This window comes from Malus sylvestris, chromosome 4, assembly GCF_916048215.2.
Source record: "Malus sylvestris chromosome 4, drMalSylv7.2, whole genome shotgun sequence".
Taxonomy (NCBI): Eukaryota; Viridiplantae; Streptophyta; class Magnoliopsida; order Rosales; family Rosaceae; genus Malus; species Malus sylvestris.
The window spans coordinates 1,336,803-1,351,264 of record NC_062263.1 but is presented as its reverse complement, the minus strand read 5'-3'; the positions used below and the strand labels follow the sequence as shown (position 1 = coordinate 1,351,264).

Below are 14,462 nucleotides of genomic sequence, written 5' to 3'. Positions count from 1 at the left end.
AGAAATACTTTAAATGCTTTTAGAATCTAAAACTATTTTCTCTAAAAAATTATTTTCAAAGCAGTTTCAAACAAAGCCTACATTGATCAAGATATTGATTTTTTAATACTTCTTTGGTCATGCTTCTAGGATTTGGTTTTACTTATTGGGGGATTGTACAATGTTACTCTTTGGTCATGCTTCTAGCACTGTTTATTAAAATATTAATTTCTTGGAGAGTCACAGGGCTACAACGAGCCATCTGGCCCTCATTCGGTTGGAGATGGCGTAAGTACACAGTAACTTGGTGTAATAAAATATATTCTGGAAAATAATGAACTGACAAACCAATCACAATCCCACTACGTTTTTTTTTCATCCTTTATTTGTTTGGAAATTCCTAATAGTAGAAGGGCAATTTAGATATTATGAAAGTTTCACTTTTTTTGCCATCTCATCTATTCAATTAAGAGAAGACCTCTTGTCAACTTTTTTCCCCATTTTTTTCCAATTTTGCCCTCACTTTTCAATACACAATATTGACATGAGGAGCGCAAAATAGTAATTTTGTATCTTTTGAGAAAATGACAATCATATCCCTATTTTCTCTATTTTACTCTTATTTTTTATACACAATATTTACATAACGAGGGTAAAATGATAATTATGTAATATTAAGAAAAATATGCCCTTATGAAGAGATCTCATCATCATTGTCTCATACTCCTTTTAAAAATTTTAAAATTAATCACACTCCTTAATCAAAAACAAAAAAGAAAATGAAATTGTTCACACACAAAGTGTGTGCTCATCTTTTAGTTTCATTTATGCTATACCTCTTGTCACATGTTTACGATAGCATAAGTTAAATGTTAGATGAACTTCCGACGGAATTCGAACTCACGTCATCATGTAATGACACTATACATTTTCACCACTGTGATAAATGATTACTTACTCATGTGCGTGAGGTAGTTTTATTTTGTATTTTTATAGTTTTTTTCTTTTTAATTACACAAGTTGTATTCCTTAAAAAAAATGGAAAAATAGAGCGGTATTTAAGAACTTTTTAGAAACTTCACCTCTATAGTCTTATATAGATATATAGATTATAACACTGTAAATACATGTTGCATATTTTATGTCATGAGTATAAGGGTAGTGTTTTTCGGAATACAGAATTAGGGTTTGAAACAAGAACCAATTGAAGTCAATTTCTTTTCAATTGCAGCTTGATTCCAGAGAAGGATTGAAATTCATGGGATTTCATGAACTGGGCTGAATCTGTGGAAGATGAAGATAAAGGTGATAACCACGAGACTTCCTTACTCAACAGGTACTCCTTCATTCATTTTTACCTTTCTGCTAAAAAAAGATGGATTTCATTCCGCTGCTGGTAATGCTAATGCTACTAGTACAGATAGATTCAAACAAACCCATTTGGAATCGGACAATTTGATTCAAACTCGATGCAAATCTGGAAAAATTAGGAAAGATGAAGCATTGGGGTACTTCGATTCCATGATTCAAACCAAACCCTTGCCCTCTATTTGGACTTTCAATTGTTTGTTTGGGGCACTCTCCAAGATGAAGGAATATTCTGCTGTGGTTTCTATGCGTAAACAGTTGATGGGTTGCGCTCAATTCCGACCTGATGTCAGTACGATGACTATTTTTCTGAATTGCGTGTGCCGTCTGAACCGGATGGACTTGGGTTTCTCTGTTTTAGCAATCACCCTTAAATACGGTCTTCAACCCAACGCTCATTCTATAAATACTTTGCTCCATGGACTTTGCAAGATAGTTCTCTGGCCGAGGCATTGGAGTTCTTCCAGGAAATCGAAGAGAAGGGATACACGTGCGATGAAATCACTTATGCGACCATGATCAATGGGCTATGCAAGGCTGGGAAAACTTCTAAGGCACTCGAGATACTTACGAATATGTTGGAAGATGGAAGGTTCAAGCCCAAACAAGACTGCTACAATCCCATCATAGATAGCCTCTGTAAAGAAAGACGAATAGATGAGGCCTTGAACCTATTTAGAGATATGATCTACAAAAGTGTTGTACCGGGTATTATCACTTGTAACACTTTGATTCATGGGTTATGCAACATGAATCGCTGGGAAGAAGTGCTCTCTCTTTTTGAAGCAATGGAAGATCAAGGAGTCAGGCCAGATGTTCTCACCTACTCCGCTCTAATTTATGCATTGTGCCAATCGGGGAGGTTGGAAAAAGTCAAGAGCTTCTTGATTTGCATGCTTGACAGTGGAATTTCACCCAGTTTATACACATATACTGTTCTTATCAGCGGTATTTGCAAGGAAGAAAGAATTCAAGAAGCGCTTACTCTGTTTGAAAAGATGACAATGAGAGGCATAAAACCTGATCTTGTCACTTTTAATTGCTTGATTTCTGCTTTATGCAAGTTTGGTAACTGGGAGGAAGGTGTGAGTTTATTTAAAACCATGATTGGTTATGGAGCCTTGCCTAATATTGTTACATATAATTCTGTACTGGATGCTTTATGCAAGGAAGGGAGGACAGCAGAGGCACTGAATCTTGTGGAAGAAATGATCCATAGAGGGGAAAAGCCTGATGTTGTGACTTACAACTCCTTAATTAATGGATTGTGCCGGACCAGCCAATGGAGAGAAGCTACAAGGGTGTTTAATAGAATGCTGGATGAAGGTATTGCTTTAAATGTTATCACTTACAACAGTTTAATCAATGGCATGTGCCGTACAGCTCAATGGGAAGAAGCCGCAAGGTTGTTTGATGATATGGTAGGCCGGGGACTCTTGCCTGATACCGTTACTTTGGTAATACTATTGGATGCTATCTGCAAAGGTGGGATGACAGAAGAGACTAACAAAATATTTGAGGCAACAATTGAATACGGTATGAAACTCAGCACAATAACTTGCAGTGTGCTGGTTAGTGAATATTGTTTGCAGCGCAGAATGGATAGGGCGAAGTTGGTTTTGAACTTAATGGTGATTATGGGTTATGCGCCTGATATTGCTTCCCATAAAACCTTGGTCAACAGAATCGGTGATAAAGAAATTATCCAGATAGGATTGATGCCTGATCTGGAAATGTAACAAACTTTGAGGCGTTCCATATTGGATTAGCAGGGTAATGCTCAAATTGTCCAACATATATATAGTTGTATCCTAATTGTTGGCGTTGTTGATGTTCCTTAAACACAACCAGCAAGATGGAAATCTGCGGAAACATTACGGTTGACTCATCCTGTGGAAACATTTCTGTGGCATTTTAAATGCTTAGCAAGATGGAATTCTATTCCATTAACTGAAGGCGGTATAACAGGATCTTGTTTTGTAGATACCATATGCTCCAAATAACATTAAAGCATTGGGGTTCTGCCTATATACAATTATGCAATTACACTATTTCAATTCATTGTTATAACTTAACTGATAAACAAACAACGTGCGCCCTCAATCAGAAGCTATGACAATTAAGTTTTCTCAATATAAAAGCTTTTGGTGATTAAATCTCCATTTTGGATGTTCGATTTATGCCTACAACGACAAAAGATCAAAAAAAACTACGTCATCAAAAGCATACCAATCAATCAATATATACAGTTCATTGAAAGCATGAATGTTGAAACGGAACTATACCAAGAAAAAAAGGGTTGATCCTATGGATCATAACTAATATTCATCATTCCAAAAATAGATTAAATAAGAAATTCCAACCTGAAAATCCAAAATAAAATCAAAATAATAGAAGTACATAGTTACAGTGTAGGTTTCTCTCCTAGCCGTAGCTATGGAGATTAGTTTTCCATAAACGAAAATCACAAAGAATTCTAAGAATTGAAAATTAACAGAAGAAAAACAGGAGAGAGCGTTAAAATGGAGCCAAATCCTTGCCTTAAACACGAGAGAGATGAGAGGAATCGTATATCAATGGCCTTCTTGGACGCGTTGAAGAATGCGAAGTCCCACGTCGGAAAGCTGACAGAAATTAATACAGTATATATTTCATGGTTTCACTATTTGCACTTTTTATAAAACCCCACACTGGTTAAGTTAGCAGAAGAAATACTTTCAAAACAAGAATGACCATCATAAAAACATGATTAGAGATTTGAAAATGTTGCAACTCACATTCAACTCTTGATCGCCAACATCCTTTTCTTTTTTCTTGGTCCAACTTCGCCTCCTACATCGTCGTCATCTTGACCACCATCCTCGGGCATACTGAAATTTCCCAAGTGGACACCGCAGCCATTTAAGAGCAACCCTTCTCTGAATGTGTGGTAAACTCTAACTCGACACAGATACGGCTTTGATTGATCACCACCCTCGTCCACCTTCGACTTTGTGTGAGCCGGTAATGGAATATATTGTAGCCACACATGAGCTGCATCCGTCTCTTTTGATTCAAACAAAAAATGACCCTGGTCCTTTATAGGTACTCCATTAACTGCAGTCTCTGTATAAAATCCAGACAAATTTTGCATGATTTTGAAAGCAGCACAGAAAACAAGTCCTGTGTTTTTCCATTTGAAAGTCCGAGGGATTTCAATAAAAATTTCACATATACAACCAGGATCAGCTGTAGTGCCATCAACCACCACACCTACGTCCTTACGGCAACTGAACCAATTTGGAACTTCACTGCCTGGAAGTATAATATTTATCTCTTCATAGCACTTCCCCGCCTGTAAGATTCATATAATGAATGTTAATTAGTCGTTCATAGTGGAAGAGTGGAAAAAAGGAAAAGAGAAAGAGAGAAAAGTGCCTGATGCAGTAATACGCTTGCCATCTTGGAGACGTCGAAAGCCAAATTTTCGCATAGCCTTTGGCAATTAGACATGTCCATATAATGAATGAGTCTCACGTCTCCGTCTCCCCTTATCATCTCTGACAATGTTGGAAATATTTCCAGTAATATGCAATCACGAACGTGAAGCCATCTTATCTTTGGTGGAAGTTCTAAAATTTCTCTAAGTCTCTTGCAACCACACAATTTAAGTACCCGCAACGACACAAATTTGCTAATGCATGAAGGAAGACTCTCAAAATTGCTATTAGATAGAACAATTTCTACTAATTTAGAAGACCAACCGAAATTTGCAAGGGTATCAATGTCCGATAAATTGCATTTACCAAAATCTACATTCCACAGATTGGGAAATGCTACTGACCCAAAGTAGTCAAGTGAAATGTTTGAGTTAGTTGGAAGCTCCGGAGGGAGTGTAACAAGCTTTGGGCAGCCACTGAGATTAAGACTTTCAAGACCGGGCAGCACATAAATGCTTTGCGGCAGATTTGCTATGTTTTCACATCCATTTAAATTTATGTATTTCAGCCCGGTCATATTTTCAATCGATAGAGGCAATTCTTTTATAGCAGTTTCACCAAGTTCCAAAATATTTAGGCGTTCCAGTTTGCCCACAATTTCGGGGAATATCTCCAACTTTTTGCAACCGTGAAGATCAAAAATTGCCAGAGAATTCAAGCTTATTGTTGTTGGAAACACTGTAAGGTTATAGCAGCCAAGAAGACGTAGTTCTTCAAGTTTATTAAGAAATCCAACTGATGGATCAACCTCAGTTAAATTTTTGCAATCATCTAGATTCAACCTCACTAAGTTCGGAACTCCGGAGAAGTCGGAGATTCTCGTTAAGGATTGACAGCCAGATAAATTTATATCAGTCAGCTTCGTCAGCTTCTGCGAAGAAAAAAAGAGAGGAAAGGATGAAAACATTTCAAGGGGGACACAGAAAAAAGAAAGACTCTTTAGCCTTAAATAAAACAGAAAGAAAAAAGATCAACGTATATACCTTAAATCCCTCCCCCAATCCTGCGATATGACTGTTCCTCATGTTGAGTAGAAAAAGATTCTTCGGATTAAAATTGAGCGGCAAAGATTTCAACGGACATTCAGGCCAATCAACTAACCTTAAGTTGTTGGGGAGGTAATCAACGGCTCCAGAAAACCGTCCATTACAGTTTATGAAAATTTTAAGATTTTTCATGTTGGAGAAGGTTGTAGCACTTAAGCATATCTCATTATCCGATTCAAGCAGCTGCACCTTTATGCCTGTAATCTTTTTCGTTCCCTAGTATGAAAATTCAAAGGTATTAACAATGCAAGTTCCTTATAAAACAAAATGCTTGTCTCATTAACAAATAAAATGTTGTCGAATGGACTTACTGTATTTTCTGTCAGAACACGATAAACATCGTCATGAAACCACAACCTGCTGCGCTCTCCAGGATCATCGGGTGATTCTAGGCGAACTTCTTCTTTACCCATTTCTTCTACCAAATCGTGCATCCATATAACACCACGATCTATATTTACGAGGGCCTTCTTTATGAGTACGTCGATGCTATACTTGGGGTTTAGCCCACAACCTTCTAATATTTCGATCACATAGTTACTTCCTCCCCCTTTAAAAAAGCACGCAATGTCGAGAAAAACTTTCTTCACGTCTACATCCAATGCATCATAACTTATCTTCAAAACATCACGAATTTCTCGGCTTTTGATCAGACCATCTAATATATCTTGCCAGTTATCTATACTTCCACCGTACAGATGTGAACCTAAAACTCTCAAAACTAATGGAAGGCCCTGAGCACGACGTATTGCATGGTCTGCAAGTTCCGCATAACCATCCAAAGGACCTTTGCTTTTGAAGGCATTCAAACTGAAGAGCTCGAGAGATTCATGATCGTTCAATTTCTTCACCTCGTATATGGAAATATTATGATGATGAGCAGTTAACAGTTTCTTATCCCTCGTCGTTATGATAATTCTACTACCCATGCCAAACCAACCATCTGATCCCCCAGCTAAGCAGCGTAACTGTTTCATGTCGTTCACATCATCAAGAACTAAGAGAATCCTTTTACTGCTTAATCTTTCCTTAATTAAAGTGATTCCTTTATCAACATTAGCCACCTTCAACTTGTCATCCCCTAGAATCTCATAAAGAAGTGTCTCTTGTAATTTGGCCAATCCTTCTGTCATTGATTTTTCTCTAACCTCACTGAGAAAGCAACTGCCTTCGAAGTTGTGGGAAATTAAATTATTATAAACATCTTTGGCAATTGTTGATTTACCAATTCCACCAGTCCCCCATAAACCTACCATACGGACATCATTTCTCCCGACATGTAAGAGGTCATTTACTTCTTGTGCACGATGCTCTATTCCAACTGGGTAGTCGGCCACATGCAAATATGTACGGCTTATTAATTGCGCGGAAATCCCTTCAACAATGTTATGAATAAGTTTCGATTCATCTTCATTCCTGAGAGCATAAAACCACAAGGAACATCTAGTTATATTTACTTCTAGTTATATTTACAAACCAAAAGTAGAACAGAATTTCCTTCTAGTTATATTTACAAACCAATATTTTTTTTATACTTTGGGAAGATTGGACAAAGCATGCTAGAGACACTAATTTGTACACTAAATTTGAACTCCAAATATGCACAAATGGATGACAAGGCCACAAATCGATGACATGTTGGGTATTTTCATTCTTGATCCTATCACAAAAAATTTAAATCTATACATACCAAAAGAGTAGAGAAATTGAAACAAGCGAAAGCAGAAGGATGTGTTAAAGTAATAATGTATACTTATCCAAGAGAGTCCACCCAGACAAATTTCCTGCTTCTGAAAGAGCTGGCCTCCATTTGTGGATCTTGTCAACGTTATCCTTATAATTGCACTCAAGGCCAGCAAGTCCATCACCAAAACAACCCTTCTGATTTCGAACATCCGAGGGACTCACCTTGTAAAATACCGGTATCACCATTTGCTGATTTGATTTCTTGCAGTCAATGATCTTAACAAGTTCGTCCAAGCACCACCTTGAGGAAGCATATTTTTCGGAGAATACAATGACAGAAATCCTCGACTCTTCAATCGCTTTGAGGAGCGCTGGTGATATTTCTTCTCCTCTTGAAAGGTAATCATCCATGAAGGTGTTAATTCCTTTTTGACGCAAAGCTCTACACAAATGGCCTGTGAAATTGAAGCGTGTGTCCTCGCCTCTGAAACTCAAGAATACATGGTATTTCCATGGTGGAGTTGAAGAAGATGAGGCAGCTGCTGCTGCTTCTTTAGTCATCGAAGCCAACGAGATGATTGTTGCAAACAGATGATTGTTTCAATAGAGTTCAATTAATGTTCGACAGGCTATATCTGCGAAAAAAGTTTAAACAGAAGATGAGGAAGTAATGATTATGTCCAACCTTTGGGTCAAGATTTGTAGGCTATATCTGCGAAAAAAGTTTAAACACAAAACCCCCAAAATTATAAAATCAAAATATAATGTACTACCCCTTCTCTCCCCTTTTTTCTTTCACCCTCCATTTCTGCAAATCACCTACCTCCCTCTCTCCCTATATACTCCCTACCTCTCTCATAATATCAAAACCCTCAAACCCAATTCAGTGCCTCATCAGAACCCCCATACAGAATCTAATTAAATTTTTACCCAAACAAAGAATTCAATTGTAATATTTTAAAATTGAAGAGAACAAATCCCAAAGCTTTGGAAAAAAAAAAAAAACCTCGCAGATGCAGGATTCAAAGAACTTACCACAAAACGTTAGCCTTTTTGGCTAAAAATCATCTTCAATCCAAATAAAAAAACTGAAGAAGCTTAAACTGGTTCGGTTTTTTAGCGAGCCAAGATTTGTGAGGGGCAGAAAAACCTAAAAGTATCCCGAACGATCCCAAATTTTGGAACTGATTTAAACCAACCTGCCATGAAATTATAGCCGCTTGATAAATCTTCTTCAAATCAGAACATTAGAGGCAGCACAGACTGCCTTACCTGAATTTAAAAATGATAACAAAATTCAATATCCTTCACTTTGAATTGGAGATCAAGTAAAAAGAAAAAATTACCCACAAATCATCTACATATTCATAATTATGCATGAAAAGAAGAAATTCGAAAAGCAAAAAATAAATCACTTACACGGCAGGTACTCAGCAAGAATAGCATTCTGCAAAACTCAGAATAATATTAATCAGAGAGTAACACTGAAAATAAATAAAGTTCTCGCAAAGATCACTAAAACTAAGTGAAACTAATATACAAATACAATGCATATGTAGGGATTGTCCAGAGATCACTGAAAACTATATGCTTAACAGTGTTAGAAGAAAAATATTATTGGAATTATTGTATACTTTTGCTTTACATGTACACCGAGAGCTCTCTGACATTTGCATGTGCAGAGCTCTCTTTCCTCCTTTCCTTTCTTTTCTTCCTCACCTTTTGGTTCTTTCTCCTTAATCTAAGGAGATTGTTGTTTTGTTGTTAGTAGTTGCCATCACATCATCACATTCAAATCAACTTTAGTTAATTGAATTAACTTTAATAATTGTAATAGGAAGTAATGATTATGTCCAACCTTTGGGTCAACATTTGTAGGCTATATCTGCGAAAAAAGTACTTCAAAAGTTTAAACACAAATCCCTACCTCTCCCGTAAAATCAAAACTCTCAAACCCAATTCAGTGCCTCATCAGAACCCATACAGAATCTAATTAAACTTTTACCCAAACAAAGAATTCAATTGTAATATTTTAAAATTGAAGAAAACAAATCCACAACTTGGGGGGGGGGGGGGGGGAACTCCCAGATCCAGGATTCAAAACATTAGCCTGTTAGCCTAAAATCATCTTCAATCCAAATTAAAAAGCTGAAGAAGCTTAAACTGCTTCGGTTTTTTTAGAGAGCCAAGATTTGTGAGGGACAGAAAAACCTAAAAATATCCCAAACGATCCCAAATTTTGGAACTGATTTAAACCAACCTGCCATGAAATTATAGCCGCTCGAGAAATCTTCTTCAAATCAGAACCGAAGAGGAAGCACAGACTGCCTTTCTTCAAATCAGAACTGTAGACTTTAAGCCTGATAATTGAAGTCTACTGTTTACATGAAGACTTTGTAAATAAGGTTAGCTTATTTTTTGTAAAATAAATATCGACTGAGAAAATAAACACACAAACGACGACTGAGAAAAATCATCAGAGATTAGACCAAAAAAAAACAACATAAAAAATGTAAAGGATGAGCAATTTCGTTGCAGAAACATAGGAGATGGATTGTCTGTCTTCTCATATCCATACTTTTCCTATCCCTTCTTGTTTGTACCATCAAGATTGAGCCACATCAACATTTTATATTGATTTTTATAAAAATAATTAAAAAAATATAAAATGTTCACGTAAGTTAACCGTGACTATACAAAACAAAAAGATACAAAACAAAAAGAGATGGAAAAAGTACGGAAATAGAAGGCAAACAATCCACTTCCGAAGCCGCATCAGACTGAATAAAAAGAATCTCCGTCAGAAATGTAAAAGATGAGCGAGAGACGAACAGTCACAAAAGTAAAATATGGTGCACATGGGATGAGGGCTCCTTTACACGTTTTTCGTACGAATTTACGTATATTTTAAGTTAGTTGACGACAATTTCTTTCAATAAAGTCGACAAAGGGGCACATCAGATGAGGCATCCCTTCAAGTGCTTTACCTTTACAAACAAAATTGCAAATTTTTTCATCAATTGATGAACAATTTCTTTTGAGAAATTTCCGAACAATTTCTATTAAGTTAATTGACAATGCTTTTAGGACTTGAATGAGCCTAACTGCATGAATAAGATGCATTTAACCTAAATCAATTAAATATAATCCTGAACGAAGGATAGATGAGTCGACAAGATCGGTAAGATAAGCAGCTAGGTTTTTATATACATTTCAAAAGATATTACACACTTCAAAATCATCAATTAATTATCAACTAAAAATAATATTCATTAAACCTACAATAGTATAAATCTATTCAACAGAAGTTAAGAGAACTAATAATGAATTTGACCTTTATTTGTATATTCAATTTTTAAATTCAGTGTTTGTAAAATTTGCTCAATGGATGCAAAACACCCAACTCTATTAAATTCAGTATTACCTCCACCAAGTTCCTTTTCAGAAATGATGTTCTAAGAAGCTAAAAGCTTGAAGAACCTAAGAAGATAATATATAAATTTATACTAAATTGTAATATTAAATCTACATATACTAAAGTAAAGTTATCGTAAATGCCTTTTCTCCCTATATACTCCCTACCTCTCTCATAATATCAAAACTCTCAAACCCAATTCAGTGCCTCATCAGAACCCATACAGAATCTGATTAAATTTTTAACCAAACAAAGAATTCAATTGTAATATTTTAAAATTGAAGAAAACAAATCCCACAGCTTGGGGGGGGACTCCCAGATCCAGGATTCAAAGAACTTACCACAAAACATTAGCCTTTTTGGCTAAAAATCATCTTCAATCCAAATCAAAAAGCTGAAGAAGCTTAAACTGCTTCGGGTTTTTTCGCGAGCCAAGATTTGTGAGGGACAGAAAAACCTCAAAATATCCCAAACGATCCCAAATTTTGGAACTTCTTTAAACCAACCTGCCATGAAATTATAGCCGCTTGAGAAATCTTATTCAAATCAGAACGGAAGAGGCAGCACAGGCTGCCTTTCTTGAATTTAAAAATGATAACAAAATTCAACATCCTTCACTTTGAATTGGAGATTAAGTAAAAAACAAAAATTACCCACAAATCATCTACATATTCATAAATATGCATGAAAAGTAGAAATTCGAAAAGCAAAAATTAAATCACTTACATGGGAGGTGCATTTCTACAAAGCCCAGAATAATATTAATCAGAGAGTACCACTGAAAATAAATAAAAAAATTGAAATTTTTATACCTTCAAGATTCAAGGTTTTTACTCTGGAATCGAGGTAAAACCAGATCAGATTCTGAATTGGTTTATCAAAAATAATAATTTAATCAGAAATTAACACTGAAAATAAATCAAAACCATCAAAAATTTTGAAATTTTCGTACCTCAAGTTTCAGGGTTTTTACTGTGAAACCAAGGCTTTTCTGGGCTTAAAATTTCCTTCGAATTGGGACCAAATTCACGGTTCTTCAGCAAGATCGGAGGTTCGGCCTTTCGATCCGCTCGTGTGCAGCTTGAATCTCGCGAGATTTTGCCTCACTTTTCTGAGACGGAGGTGCAGGCGACGGTCATGGGGCTCTCATCTCTGATTTCTGATCATAGATTTGTTCATACGGTGACGACGACGACGACGGTCTCAGCTGGTATATGCGATGTCAAGGGGTTTGCGGCTGGCAAGACTGAGAATGGCGAGAGAGAATCGGTGAGGGAGTGAGAAAAGGGTGGGATGAGGGATTTGACGGGTACAGAGAGAGAGTAAGAGAGAAAAAAAAGAGGGAAAGAACTAGGGCATGGAAAGCGTGCACATGAAGACTTTTAAGCCTAATAATTGAAGTCTTTACTGTTTACGCGAAGACTTTGTAAATGAAAATAAGTTTAGTTTATTTTTGTATGGATGTTTTAAAAAAGGTTCGCGCTATTTATTTTAATTAAAAATTATATTTTTATATTAAAAATTTTATAAAAATATAATTTTTATTTTATTATTTTATTATTTATTTTATTCTTATAATTAAAATTTAAAGTTTTCAAATCATTTTCATTATTTTTTTTTTAATTGTTCTCCCCCAACTTTAGACTAAAGTAAGAGAGTCTAGTAAATAAAATGAAATTCGACCCTGCATATTCATACAGTGCGATTTCTCTCAATATCTTCCACATGGCTCCAGATACATTTGTCCCCATTTCTCTTTTTTTTTTAATTATATTTTACTATTATTTCTGTGATGGTGCCGATACTTAATGAATCACAGTGTAATATAAACACCATCAATTACGTCGACAAAACACAAAAACCTGTGTTTTAATGCTTCAATACTCAATGAGAAGGCACCAGGCAAGTGCTCCAAGAGCGGGTCGACAAAACACACACACTTTTCAAAGCCACAAAGGCAAGTGCTCTTTTCTTTTCCATATTTTTTTCAAACAACTTGCACCAATTGTCCCCTCCAACTTTTCCACCTTTCGGCTTCCTTTTATTTTTAAAAGAAAAGAAGTTCCACTTGCTCCAAGGGTAAAGTGAGTGGAATACAAAGCAAGAATTGTTCAGAAAAAGCACTGTGGATTATGATGTTAAGGAAAGCAAAAATAGTATAAAGCAATTGACAGATACCACGTAGTAATCAAATAAACTGCAAATCACAATATTACCTACTCCAAAGACTTCCCTATTCATAATAGTATAAAGCAATTGAAGTCTTCACTGTTTACATGAAGACTTTGTAAATAAGGTTAGTTTATTTTTTGTAAAATAAATATTTGTCCAAAGCATTTTCTGTAAGGCTTATTTCAATAAAATAAACACACGAACGACGATTGAGAAACATCATTAGAGATTAGACCAAAAAAAAAAACATAAAAAATTGTAAAGGATGAAATTGCTCAGCAATTTCTTTGCATAAGCCATGCGATTTCAAACGGAATAAAAGGTTATAATACATATCTTTAGAGGAGGATCTCCGCCAGAAAAGTAAAAGATGAGTGAGAGACCAACAGTCGCAAAAGTATAATATATATCTTTAAAGGATGAGGGCTCCTTTACGTGTTTTATGTACAAAGTTGCAAATATTTTAAGTTAGTTGACGACAGTTTATTTCAATAAAGTCGACAAAGGGGCACATGCCTCCCTTCAAGTGCTTTACCTTTACATACAAAATTGCGAATTTTTTCAGTCAGCAATTTCTTTTGAGAAATTTCCTAACACTTTTTATTGGGTATTTTTTTATAATTCCAAGAAAAAATAAAAAACAAATGAATTTCAAACTATAAAATCATGGAGAGATGACGATTGAGAATCCTCATATTTAGGATTATGGCTTACCTTCTATTGCACTCAATGTCATTCGGCCAAGATATTAATATTTTAATGAACAGTATAGGGCCATATTTGACTCCGTCTCCAACCGAGGGCCAGAGGGCCAAAGGGCTCGTTTTAGCCCTGTCACAAAAAACCGTCTTCAACCGAGGGTCAAAGGGTCATAGGGCCAAACATAATTTATTATTTAAAAACTACAATTTAATGTTATATAAATGGCCTAGGAAGTTATACGAAAAAAATAGAATTGAAAAAAAATATGAAACAAATTTTGTGAAATAGAAGTTATAGGAAAAAAAATATGAAAAAAAATTTGATTCATATGAAAAGGAAAAAAAAAAGGGAAAAAAAGAAGTTTAAATTCATTAAAAAAAAAAGAAGTTTAAATTCATTAAAAAAATAAATTAAAAAAAAAAAGAGGCCTAATAATCCAACGGCTACTAGCCGTTACATTCAAAAACATTTCAAACTATTAGTGTCGGTTATAACCGACACTAATAGTAGAACTATTTAAAAAAAAAAAGCTCTTTAATGCTGTCGGTTTTAACCGACAGCAATAGGAAACATTAAAAAAAAAATAGCCAGCCCTCCAGCCCTCTCCGATCCCGT

The 14,462-nt window shown here is 35.5% G+C and overlaps 2 protein-coding genes, 1 long non-coding RNA gene and 1 pseudogene across 24 annotated transcripts in view; 2 read left to right on the top strand and 2 right to left on the bottom strand.

Moving 5' to 3' along the window:
* The window catches only part of LOC126618669 (putative pentatricopeptide repeat-containing protein At1g12700, mitochondrial), an 87,080-nt gene that overhangs the window by 11,858 nt on the left and 60,760 nt on the right, over positions 1–14,462 (top strand). For 4 of the 13 annotated variants that reach the window (XM_050286803.1, XM_050286804.1, XM_050286802.1 and 1 more), the window contains one exon: positions 2,648–2,832. The exons of 4 other annotated variants lie outside the window; for them this stretch is intronic. In XM_050286803.1, the coding sequence (XP_050142760.1) occupies positions 2,648–2,832 (185 nt within the window). Of the gene's footprint in view, positions 1–2,437; positions 3,100–14,462 lie in introns of all 13 variants that reach the window. 5 more of the 13 variants (XM_050286808.1, XM_050286814.1, XM_050286811.1 and 2 more) reach the window with 3 other exon arrangements.
* On the top strand, positions 1,053–2,482 carry LOC126618676 (pentatricopeptide repeat-containing protein At1g62910-like; annotated as a pseudogene).
* LOC126618684 (uncharacterized) overlaps positions 3,638–14,462 on the bottom strand; it is a 42,023-nt gene continuing 31,198 nt past the window's right edge. Inside the window, exon 2 of the long non-coding RNA XR_007621802.1 lies at positions 3,638–3,710. This is a non-coding gene — a long non-coding RNA (uncharacterized LOC126618684). The remainder of the gene's footprint in view (positions 3,711–14,462) is intronic.
* Positions 3,638–14,462, bottom strand: part of LOC126618666 (TMV resistance protein N-like) — a 39,207-nt gene continuing 28,382 nt past the window's right edge. Inside the window, exons 1-12 of one of the 10 annotated variants that reach the window (XM_050286792.1) lie at positions 11,926–12,343; positions 11,786–11,837; positions 11,315–11,479; positions 9,819–9,935; positions 8,978–9,005; positions 8,594–8,830; positions 7,626–8,193; positions 6,184–7,288; positions 5,810–6,088; positions 4,765–5,697; positions 4,125–4,681; positions 3,638–3,971 (exon numbers count right to left, since the gene is read on the bottom strand). In XM_050286792.1, the coding sequence (XP_050142749.1) occupies positions 4,127–4,681; positions 4,765–5,697; positions 5,810–6,088; positions 6,184–7,288; positions 7,626–8,119 (3,366 nt within the window). In that variant the 5' untranslated portion in view covers positions 8,120–8,193; positions 8,594–8,830; positions 8,978–9,005; ... (2 more) ...; positions 11,786–11,837; positions 11,926–12,343 and the 3' untranslated portion in view covers positions 3,638–3,971; positions 4,125–4,126. Of the gene's footprint in view, positions 3,972–4,124; positions 4,682–4,764; positions 5,698–5,809; positions 6,089–6,183; positions 7,289–7,625; positions 8,244–8,593; positions 8,831–8,977; positions 9,006–9,416; positions 9,936–11,314; positions 11,618–11,785; positions 11,838–11,925; positions 12,344–14,462 lie in introns of those variants that run through there. The other 9 variants (XM_050286791.1, XM_050286793.1, XM_050286794.1 and 6 more) reach the window with 9 other exon arrangements.